Here is a 12,440-nt window from a genome sequence, read left to right on the forward strand (position 1 = left end):
ATTCTTCCATACAATAGGGATGACGACACCATAAAAAATAATGGCATTCTGTACGTTTAGTCCGCCATCGCCAGTTAGATCGTACAAAAATACTGAACACATATTTTTCGTTTTATCAAATTAACGAAAAAATCAAAAGATACAGATACAGAGCATCAAAGTTCCGGAGTGGGGGCTTGTGACGTCACTTTTAAGTAAAAATTGTACCTAGGCGTGACGTCACGCGAAACTTCAACGCACTGTACCGTCGTCATTTTACGTTTACGAGAAAAAAGAAAAACATGTGTCCAACATTTTTTGATTATCTAACTGACGAACTAAATAGTTTCTTTTAGTCGTCTCGCCTATACTATCATTTCTAATTAATTAGCATTGGTCCTGTTTGCCGTAATTTCTAATATTTCTAATCGGCTTCAACGTGCAGGTTATGGAAACATCGACACACTGTGTCAAACACGTGAGTGATGTAATGGAATGCTAAACATTCTTGCCAATCAATATGTTATGCTTGCAGTCGGATATAATAGCATTAACAGCTCTTGAGACATTTTCAATTGAATAAACGTACCTACCTACACACGAATACATTGCATATTGCCAACATAACTGATTCACCATTGCTTTTGAGTTTTTGAACACAATTACCAGTATCTAACTTGTGTAATCAACATCTTTAATTTTTTCTCCAATGTTTTGAATAATGATAATTTTTTTCTAGCAGGACGTCCAAGGAACTGAGATCTAGATAATCTGATGTCTGAAAAGTTAGGTTCAAAAAATTCTGTCAAACAAAATAAAAAAGCTATTTTGATAAATTAATAATGTGACTGTCTAACGACGCGCTTCATGCGTCGAATGAAAAATTACCACACTGAAATGCATTCAAATTCCAAATAATTAAACTCTTTATTTACATGAACATATTTACATAATTATATAAGAAACTAAGACTAAACTTAAAAGCTAGCTAATGTCTAAAATAGGCCCTTGAGGCATTGTACCAAGGATACTGGCGACATTTCCTCGCTGTATAGCAAAGCTGATACGTTGAGCGAGGAAGTCGCTAGCTCTTCGGTATTATGAGAGACAGACCGCAAAAATTTGGTACCAACACGCCCTTTAAATTATGAATTTGAATGGTCCCAATTTTCTATTGACTGTGTAATGCTCTGTCCTCACTCCAGTCAAACATCGCTTAACAAAACACATATTTACCCGAAGAAAAAGCTAAATAACGTTTTCTGTCCCACAGATCGCCTCAGACAACGTCCGCGGCGCGCTCGGTTCTCTCTTCATCCTGTCCCAGAACCTGGGCTACCTGGTGGTGTACATCGCAGGAGACGTGCTGTCCTTCACCAGCGTGCTGTGGCTGTGCACAGCAGTACCAGTCTTGCATCTGCTGGCGTTTTTAGCTATGCCGGAGACGCCTGTGTTCCTGGTCAAACAGGGGAAGATACAGGTCAGTCTATGAGGGTTTTCTTTCTAAAGCCATCGAAAACTGTCATCATTGCTCACCCTTCAAATAACTCAATGTAATTTGTGTGACCTTTAAGAGACTGAGTCGCATCAGATGGCACAGGACAGGAGCGAATGACAAGAGTCTAGTGTCGGAGGCCAAGATCCTTTGCGGATAGCTGAACTCTCGCAGTTGGTAAGTAGAAGAAAGCCGGCGGTCATTTACGCATCCTTCAAATACCTCGTCATTTGTGTGACCATCAAGCGATTGAGTGGCATCAGATGACACAGGACAGGAGCGAATGACAGAGTCTAGTATCGGAGACTAAGATACACATCGTGTCACTGAGCCAGTGCAGCGGCGTTGAAACTCTCGTACTCGTAGCATGGCGTCCAAACTACGGGCTCATCTAAACGGTACGAGAACGAGAACTCGCATACGAGTTTTATTACATTACGGTAGGTATTTGATGGCTGTGCAAAATTGTATGTAACCTCAACAGCCCACCGTCTAAATCAGGCCTACCTCAAACTTTTTGACCAAAGTGCAGCCAATATCAGGATTGCGATAGGGAGAGCAAATGCGGCCAGTATCCTTGTTACATTTAGATTTTTTTAACTACTCATCTAATATTATCTATTCAAGTAATAGTAGTATGCTTAGCCTCAGATTCAATATGTAAATTACCTAATAAGGTTGAATTTTTAATCTCTCAGCCGCGAATGCCGCGATTATTCATTTTAAATCTTTCCCCGTAAAAAAGCGTTGACAGGTGAAAGGCATAAAAATAATCTCCTTGTAAGTCAAGCTGCTTGTGCACATAAATATATGTGAATAAGAAATTCTTTGCGATAAGATAACCTTTCTAAACAAACAGACGCATCGTTTGACAAAATATCGTAATAAAATTGTCTAGACAAAAGTAAGGTACAGCGGGGCAATTTCGACTGGGGGATTATTGTAACTGATCCATGTATTAACCTATGCAAAACTTATGGCTATTACAACATTGTCAAGTGCAAAAATACGTATCGATTTTATCCGCTCAAAAATATGTACCGAGACCTTATTCCGCCGACATAAAGTGCTATGGGACATATTTTTGATAAGTTGTACGCACCCATATTTTTACACTTGACTGTACCTACTATTCCTCTGAGTTTTACGTAGTAACTTATTAGTAGTAGTTAAATAAAGCGTAGATATTTATCGCTTTGCGAGCAAGTGAAGAATCTGTTACGTTAGTAACTTATTAATAATCTGTGGTAAAAGCCCAAAGTGAGCAACAAATATTCTCACTTTGGGCTTTTTTTAATCGGCATCGGTAAAACCTAGGTTTTATCGTACTTTGGGCTTTTACAGTACCTAACGCATATCTAAAACAAACTATAAATACTTATAAATATGCAATTATAAATTTTTAAATTCTTGACTAGTCACACTTGTTAGTAGTATACTAGTATAGATATTTTGTACACAATGTATATTTTAAATGTACCTATTACCTTGTGTGATGAATAAACGATTATCTATCTATCTATCTATACCATGTGATTTAATTTGTTAGTAAAACAGCCTAGTGCCTACCAGTTTACACCTTATCGTGTGCGTCAAGATCATTAATCTTAGCATGCGTGTACGCAAACCGAAAGTGGTTTTTAGCGAAGGACACTAATGTATGGCCTGCGATGTTTATTTATGTTTTTATGGTGATTCGAAGAGATTTGTGGAAATTTGCATTTTGATATGAGAGATATTATGATTATAATTTAAAGGATTTTTTGTTAGGGTAAGAGGTTATAAATATTTTTATTATGGGCAATATTTGTTTATTTATAGCGTTAAGTTAGGTTATTTAAGGAAAACCGTTACACTTTCGGAATATTTTTGGTCAAAATTTTCCTTGCTTAATAGTCTACTGACTCTTTTACAAATTACTCAATTATGTACATTTCCTACTTAATAATTTTTCGCCTAAGCAACAAATACATTTATTATTGATCCATATAAAAAAGACGTTTGTGAGAATTTTATCATATTATAAACTAGCGACCCGCCCCGGCTACGCACGGGTACTATACCTACATGTAAACCTTTCTCTAGAATCACTCTAATCTATTAAAAAAAACCACATCAAAGTCCGTTGCGTAGTTTTAAAGATTTAAGCATACATAGGGACATAGGGACAGAGAAAGCGACTTTGTTTTATACTATGTAGTGAAGACGATTATTTTGTATACATAAAACTCATAGAAGTACCTTTTGGTACCTTATTTTACAAGAAATGTATTAAAATTAAGATTATAAGCATACAACTCAAATAGAATATCTATTTATGTCTTTATTTGTTTAATACTCCAATTCTCTCCAATAATTCAATTCTCCATACAAACGCTCTCGACTATTTCCTGTCTGGTTTTTGAAGACAGAGCAATTTCAACACAGATTCTTATTATTTTTATCTGTGTCGGACCTTTTTGATTTTTTTGATATTCTTATTTTTAAAGACCCTAGAGCCCATAAAAAATTTCTAAAAACGGCCTTATTAATTATGGCGCAAAAAAGGTATGGTACTTATTCAAAATTGGTAAGCCATTAGCCAAAAAAACTAAACGGTCTGACACAGATTATTTCATTTGTTATTCAGATTCTCAAATTTTGTTACGATTGATTAAGTTTTGAAGGAGGAAACAGTCGAGAGCGAAGCCTAGATTTTAAAGATTTTTTGCTATTTCTTTTAACTAAGTTAGTTAGAATGGACAATTTTTTTTCGATAGATCTAGTTAATAATAATAACACTATAGAAGTACCTAGACTTGGCTCACGAGATAACCGCCATGTGGGATGTTGATTCAACGATCATTGTTCCGATAGTCGTTTCAGCGAACGGTCTCATAGCGAAGAGTCTCGACCACCATCTTAAGAGACTCTCGCTAGGTGGATGGATCAAGGGCCAGATGCAGAAGGCGGTGATCTTGGACACGGCGCGGATAGTCCGACGGTTCCTCTCTCTGCAGCCCTAACCACCGGCAGCTTGGACCCTGCCCCGCTGCTGGCGGCACCCTAGGTTAGGTTTTTTATAATGTGTTTATATGTTTTATATTGTTTTATAAGTGTTATTTTTATTTTACTTTTATACTCATATTGTACAAAACCTAACTTAAGAAGGAAGATAAATAAAGGAAATAACACTAGTATATTAAACTAGAATTCCCAAATTGAAAGGAATTTTCGCTCCTGTAGCGTCTTAAACTTAATTGCTCGACATAAAATTGCATAAATAACGAACTTAATGCCTTTTCATTCTCTACCAGTTAACCATCGTATCAAACATGAATTTCTGTTAGAATAATGGCATGTATATTTAGTAATCCAATTTTTTAATAAAATTCGTGCAGCCGGCGTTTGTGTACATACCTTTAACTTTTACTTATACAATAAACTAAACATACCTACAGCCTACAGCTTCTACAAAATGCCCCTTATCATCGTCCAACTTAAATATACAGTGAAATCGGAAACTACACATTTAAGTGTTTAAGGTACTTAGTTTAGTATGTTGCAAAGCTCTAATGATTGTAGGCTCTGGTTGAGCTAAAATTAGAATCTAATTACATACTGGCATATACTGGTAAGCTTAGTTGACATACACGTCGAAATGTATGCAAGAAATGAAATCGAGGGCTTATCTTAGCGAAGTAAATAAAAAATAGGTATATATAAATATTGGGGGACACCTGACACAGAGCAACCTAGTCCCAAACTAAGCAGTGCTTGTACTATGAGTGCTAGGCGACGACATACGTACTAGATAAATAAATATATACTTAAATACAATACATAGAAAACATCCATGAGTCAGGAACAAATGTCTGTGTTTATACAAATAAATGCCCTTACCGGGATTCGAACCCGGGACCATCGGCTCGGCTTAGCCGGCAGGGTCACTACACTACCGACTAAGCCAGACCGGTTGTCACACGTAAATTTTATTGTCAAGTGTAATACCACACCACCAACCAAACCACAAAATTAAATTAAAGTGGACCGATTTTCATGAAACATGGCTTAAAACACTCCCGGCTAACTCTGTTTTTTATACAAATAAAACTAGATCTAAATATGATCATCCGTTCGGGAGCAACGATGCCACAGACAGACGTACACTCAGACAAACCAATAGACAGACAGATAGACGGGTCAAACAGATTTTAATGTATGGGTAATTGGTTATATCTCTCCTGTGGACATTAAAAAAGTTAAGAAAATCTAGTGCTATACTCTGTCAAACAAGTTTGTCACTAAATAAGAACAAAGAAAACTATATGCATCATTTTCTTTAAGGTGCTATAGAAAAGGATACCTATAGTTTTCTTTGTTCTTATTTAGTGACAAACTTGTTTGACAGAGTATAATTTTTAGACGACATTCTAATGACGGGAAACATTTTTTTAGTTCTTGACACTCAAATAGGAAAAACGGGATACGAATGTACCAGAGTCGTTAACTTTTATAATATTGTCCACAGAAGTGACGTTTTTTTTTACTAAATCTTTGTGACCCAGACAGACAGACACGTCAAATTAATAACACCCCGTCGTTTTTGCGTCGGGGGTAAAAAATTGCTCAAAAATATGTCCCATAAGTCGACGAATGTGTAAAGTATCTTTGATCAACTTTTGTACATTGGACTGTTCTAAACGACAAGACTAAAAAATAATGCGAATAGACGTGACAGCACTCATTGACAGTTTTTTAGCGTTATCTATTGAGGTCGCAAACTATGCGGAAGTAATTATTATGCGCCCAAAGTACACGGACATTGAGGGACCGCTAGTTAGGTTTTTTGTACGACTTAGCGACTATGATGTATTGGAATAGAATAGAGTAATGTAGTAACCCTTTAAAGATGTGCGAAAAGATTTGCCTTCGTATTGTTACGGAAACGTATAAACGTGTCATGCTATTTCAGTCAGTCTCAGTACAAGAGGTATTGACATTGACTGAAATAGCATGACAAATAACGTTTCCGGAAAAATACTAAGGAAACCCTTTTCGCAATACATCTGTACTTGTAGCTTGTCAAAGTTATTGACAGTACTGGCAGACTATAGCCACACCTCGGACACTGGCGATCAAATATATTGAAAAGGCGCATTCCTAGCACACAGTCTTAGCTCGTGTAGGTGAACGCGTACATGCTTGTATGAGTGAAATATGACAGGTAGACTGTTCGGGTGTTTGAGAGGTGGTAACTGTGATGTAACCGAGAGGGGGTGGGTGGCACTTTCAGCGGGGAGCGGGAGTGGCCGTACTGTACGATAGTACTCTTTATTATACTGTGCTATAGCACCTATGTAGGTAAGTGGCAGCCGGCATAGACAAGGTGACGATCGCTTACTCTTTGCGAATGCTGCAACGAAAGATGTTGCAGTCCAATTGATTTTGATCGATTAGCAATTTCCTATAGGTTTGCATTGTTTCGAATAAGATCGTATTTGCACACGAGTTCCCACTTTTTACAATCAGGTGCATCTTCTTCAACACTTAGGGCCACTTGCACTAACGAAAATGGAGGGTTAACTCGAGGGTTAACCCACCATTTTATATGGAATTTGACAGATGACAGCCCACTAACCCTGAGTTAAGTGGTTGGTGCAAGTGGACCTTAGAGCAGTAACACGTTATTTTATAAAGCAGTATCACTCATCGTCATTCATTTAAGATTTGAACTCTTGTCATGGTCCTAAAAAGCCGTGGTGGACAAGTTTAGTAGGAGCTTTGTTTTAATGCCATTTATTTGCCATGAATTTGTCCGTAGGTACAGTCAGGGTCATATACGAGTACACTCTGACGGCCAAAGCGCCAAATACCGGAACAGATTTTTGTTATTATGCTAACAAAGATGTGTTACGATATATTTGGCGCTTTGGCCGTCACAACGTATTTGACGCTGACTGTACAGTGCTAAATGCAAATTAAACGAAAGCAGAAATTTACTAAAATGTAACTATCTAATCCTTTTTTTATTGCACTGTACCGCGTTTGTAAAAAAATTAAAAGTCTTTTCAAAAAGCTGACCTTTATCTCTTCCATTTCTCTCTCTCATATTAAAAAGCTCCATCTTCAATTACCTTTCACCGAATCAACAGCTGGAATTTTTTCCAGGAGGCACGCGAGGCACTAGCGTGGCTGCGCAACACCAGCCCAGACAACAAAGACCTGGAGGAAGTCATCCAACAGCTGGACAGGGAAGAACAGCTCACCAGGTCCATGCCGAAGGCCACTTGGTTGAGTTTAGGTAAGTAATGCAGCTTGTAATAACACTGACACCTGCACTGAAGACCTGGAAGAAAATAGATGGACAGATGGAATATTTGATAGGTCCAAGAACGCCACTTCGCTGAGTTTAGGTACATAGGTAAGTTACTCACATACTAACACCATCCCAAAAAACAAAGACCTGGAGGAAGTCATCCAACAGCTGGACAAGGAAGAACAGCTCACCAGATACATGCCGAAGGCCACCGGATGAGTTTAGGTAAGTTACTCAAACGAGACCTGTAACGAAGAGATGGAGAAAAATCGAGATGGACAGATAGGAATCTGTTTGTTTGTCCGTCCGTCACGGCAAAACGGAGCGACAAATTGACGTGATTTTTCAGGTTATTTATTTATCGTATGGCATACTATATCGTTTCTCTACTTTTAAATGTTTAAAAAGTCAGACTGTAGAGTAGATATTCGATTGCAGTCGTCGACAGGGTCTTAAGATTGCCAATTCTCCGCTAAATTTGGTGATGGGACACTCAAAGACATTTTAGGTGGAGATAGTTGAAGGGATGGAGAGTGACATAGGCTATTTTTGTCTCTTTCTAACGCGAGCGAAGCCGCGGGCAAAAGCTAGTTTACTATAATACTAACATTCAATACTGATGAGACTAAAATACATAACTACATTTTAATAGGCAATAAAAACTGCAGACGTCACTATGTGCCATTTCCAGCCATATATCTTAGCGGTACTGTATAAAAAAAATAATACTTAATTTAAATTTTAAATTTTGTATTCTATAAATCTGCATTTATAATGGACTGACATATGTCCGAACTTTAACAAGTAGACAAGTTTTTAGGGTTCCGTACCAAAAAGGTACAACAGGAACCCTTATGGTGCGACTCTGTCCGTCTGTCTGTCCGTCTGTCACATTCCTAAATATCTCGAGAACTACTAATGCTATCAACTTGAAATTTGGAATAGTTGTGAACATTGTAAACCTCTACAAATAGAAAGTATAATTTTTTTAAATATATTAATTTTAATTGTAGAAAATGGTCAAAATGAAAGGGGGGCAAACTGTAAATTTCAAGTTACTAGGTCAAGTGGGGTATCGTTGGAAAGAGCTCAAATTGAACGTAAATAAGCTATTTTTTATATTTTTTTTGTTGTGGAAAAAAAATGAATTTTGAAGGAAAATGTAAAAAAAAATACCGTTCCCCCCCCTTATCTCCGAAGTTTACCAACGAAAAATTATGAAAATTTTAGTAAACATTGGTTTTATGCTAAATATTACAGAAAAAATATAATCGTGTTTGTATTTTGAATACTTTTTTTTTATTCACAAAAAACTTTTCAGATTTTTACTTTCAATTTACCCACCCTTGCGGATGCACATCGTACTTCAAATTAATACGAGATGTTACGTAAACCATCTTCTGTCCAATAAAGTAAAAACTGTTTAAATCGGTTAACATTATAAAGAATTATCCCTGAAAAACCAGGTCGCGCAAATTAGTTAGCAAATTGACCGGTAGATGGTGCTATACCCAATAATACTCATTAGTGCCTATACTTTTGTCTTCTAGTCAAGTCATTAGAGTTATATGAACATATGAGATTATTTTTACTAGGTAGTTTGAAAGAAAGTTTGTACGGAACCCTCGGTGGGCGAGTCCGACTCGCACTTGGCCGGTTTTTATTTATATCCTGAATATTAAAACGTGACCGGTAGAGGTCAGGGGGGCGATTTTTGAATCTCGCATACGGGATTTTGTCACTAAAATACCGGTTGAAAACGGTGACTTGCTTATTATTTTCAGTGACAATTTTCTGAATTCGAACGCGTGAGACTCAAAAATCGGCCCGCAGGTCCTCATTTGAACTATCATGCATGTAATTAGTAAGGATTATTCATATAAGATTTACAATCTTCATACTAAGAATCGTACCTCAATTTTTTAGCGCCATCTATTAAATACTATCATAACTTCACTGTTTATTGACACTGGTGGCGAGTTGGCGACCTTCGCGCAGCGCAATGGAATTCAATACCGGCTGCTCGCGTGCGGTTCATTTGTTTATGTAGGTAAAAATTTAGAATGGCGGCGTTTTGTGAACATCATAGGAGTGAGCCTTCTGCACGGGAAGCATGGTCGCGCGATAGATGGTACTTGTACTATTATATATTCTGTGGTACAACGTATCTGTTTGCTATTTTCTGCTTTTCAATTCACCCGCTAAATATCTTGTTTCAACACTATCGGACAATCTTGACAAATGAGCTAGGCCTTGGGGCCAGTTGTCTAATAGATAAATCGTCGGGCCACTTAGATAGCTGGCTAAACAGGATTCGAACATTCTAGAATCCATTTAGAATATTCTCGACCATCAATGTTATGGCTAAGTGAGTGGTGGAAAACAGGTACAGTTTGCAATATTAATATACAGTTTAAAAGCGAAGGATATTAAAGTCAATGTTGACATGTAAAAGTGCCCCTGTGGCCTACTTACTGAATAAAAACTAACTGTCAAAATAACTATACGTAGATGTAATCTTGCAAGCAAAATTTGCACCACTTCTGGACTACCAATTTGATATTAGATTTGGGGCAATTAATTAAAAGACACATTGCGATTTATAAGAGTTCAAATATATTATCGCAATATAGTAAGGCAAGGTGTGCTCCTATTAATAGCTACCAAGCGACTAAAGTACAAACGAAGTCCTTAAGATTAGGAACTATGGGCTGTTGTTTTTTATTCAATAGTTTACATGTATGAGAGAGAAAGTATAACAATATACTTGTTAGAGTAAGATAGATTTAGTTTTGTTAATTCCAACACGCCCCCTCAAAAATAAATCTATGATTAAAATCATTATACAAAACAATAACAGCATCACCCGCCTTTTTCTGGGAAACATTATGGCCAACATTTGTTCAAAGGTAAGGGAAACCCAGTAAAACCTTACCAGCCATGTCATGAACTTATTTCTAAAATACAATCCAATTTATTTGACATTTCCTATCTATATGGTACCATATTTAACAATTTTATTCAACACATATGCATATGTAGTTCAACACACCAGAATCGATTGATCAGATCGATTCAAGTTAATTATAAGTAGACACAATTAGTCAAATCTAAGTATAATCACACATACACTTATAACGTTTAAGTCTTAATATTAACACTGACATTTTAAATACCCACAAGTGTGTACGTATTCATATTGCAATATTTAATATAGCATTTATACAAAATTAAACATCATGAACAATTGAAAATACATTACAGTTGTTTCTTGCATCTAAACGAAACATTTATAATTTCACAGTAAATCAATCGTATATAATTTTCATTAATATGTATCAATAATAATATGTAGTTTCAGCTTACGCTTTTTTTACTTAATATACAAAAACCACAAATTGTATGTTACTTTCATAATCAACAATTCTTTCAGTAGTTTCAGTAGGATTGTACTGAAATGCATGAAGTTCACTTTTTTATACATTTTTCATGTCTTTTATCAAAACTTAAAAGTTTAGCTTTATCAATGTCTTTGACAATTAACGAAAACCACTTGACAGAAATTTGTAACCCCTACAGAGTGTTCACTGTTCAGCTCACTTAAGATTTCCTTATCCGTGAGAATCAACCCGATATGCTTTAGCATAACGAAACGTATTGCTTTGTTTATATTAGTTTAAAAGGGCTAAGAACAACTACACTTTACTTACAACAAAGGGCCTTTGTTTTTCAATTTGAAACTCTTTGCATTATTTATTTCACATTCCAAAATAATCCTAGTGCAAAGACTGTGACTTGAAATCGAAAGTGCTTAATCGATATTTGTATATTTCATTTTAGTCTGTACATCCATACATAGGTACATACAATCACGCCTGTAACCCATGAAGGGATAGGCAGAGCACATGAAACGACTCAAGTTTGTGTCACTTCTGGCAAATTTAGTTTAGTCTGTGTAATTGAGTAATTTTCATATTTGAAATAAAATGCATTTGTTATCTATAGTTAACTTTTTATGATAGATTTATGTAGTTAAAAAAGTTAAACTAAAATACTTTATCTGTACGAAATATAATATTAATAGTTGAAAGTAATTTACTGATTGACTTTTTAATTGCATTGCAGTAACTGATTCTTTTGCCTTTGTCTATTACAGTTAAATTATGAAATATTTAACCTAAATTTGTTCTCTGAATAATCTGGTATAAACTAATAGTAATACTAAAAATATTTCGCATATTTAATATTACTGTTTATCTTGTTTTTATATTTGTTTTAAATGGCATATTTACTCTTACACGTCCAAAGTAAAATCTTGTGGTCTGAACAAAACAAATTTACTAGGTATCAATTTTTGTATGAAAGCGGTTTAATACCTACACCATGTGGTGGTATTGTAAAGATTCAATTTACCATTATCTGTCATTTCTTTACGATGCAATTATTTTGGAATGTATAGTTTACAAACTAAGAACAAATACTTTAAGACTAAAACATATTGCTTAAATCAGGGAGGGATAACTCCCAATATTATTAGGTTCATGTAGTCCACTTAGACTTTGCGTAACATATTCGATAGTCAGTATCACCGCAGGCAGTTAATTCACCCACATAGACTATTCGTAAAACGTATTTTCAAATACTTCAGACTCAAGGCAGTTGAACCTC

General features: G+C 35.9%; 1 protein-coding gene across 1 annotated transcript in view; it reads left to right on the forward strand.

Moving 5' to 3' along the window:
• Nucleotides 1–12,440, forward strand: part of LOC125237769 (solute carrier family 2, facilitated glucose transporter member 8-like) — a 97,505-nt gene that overhangs the window by 52,442 nt on the left and 32,623 nt on the right. The window contains exons 5-6 of the mRNA XM_048144946.1: nucleotides 1,253–1,459; nucleotides 7,625–7,757. Of these exons, the coding sequence (XP_048000903.1) occupies nucleotides 1,253–1,459; nucleotides 7,625–7,757 (340 nt within the window). The remainder of the gene's footprint in view (nucleotides 1–1,252; nucleotides 1,460–7,624; nucleotides 7,758–12,440) is intronic.

This window comes from Leguminivora glycinivorella, chromosome 22, assembly GCF_023078275.1.
Source record: "Leguminivora glycinivorella isolate SPB_JAAS2020 chromosome 22, LegGlyc_1.1, whole genome shotgun sequence".
Lineage (NCBI taxonomy): Eukaryota > Metazoa > Arthropoda > Insecta > Lepidoptera > Tortricidae > Leguminivora > Leguminivora glycinivorella.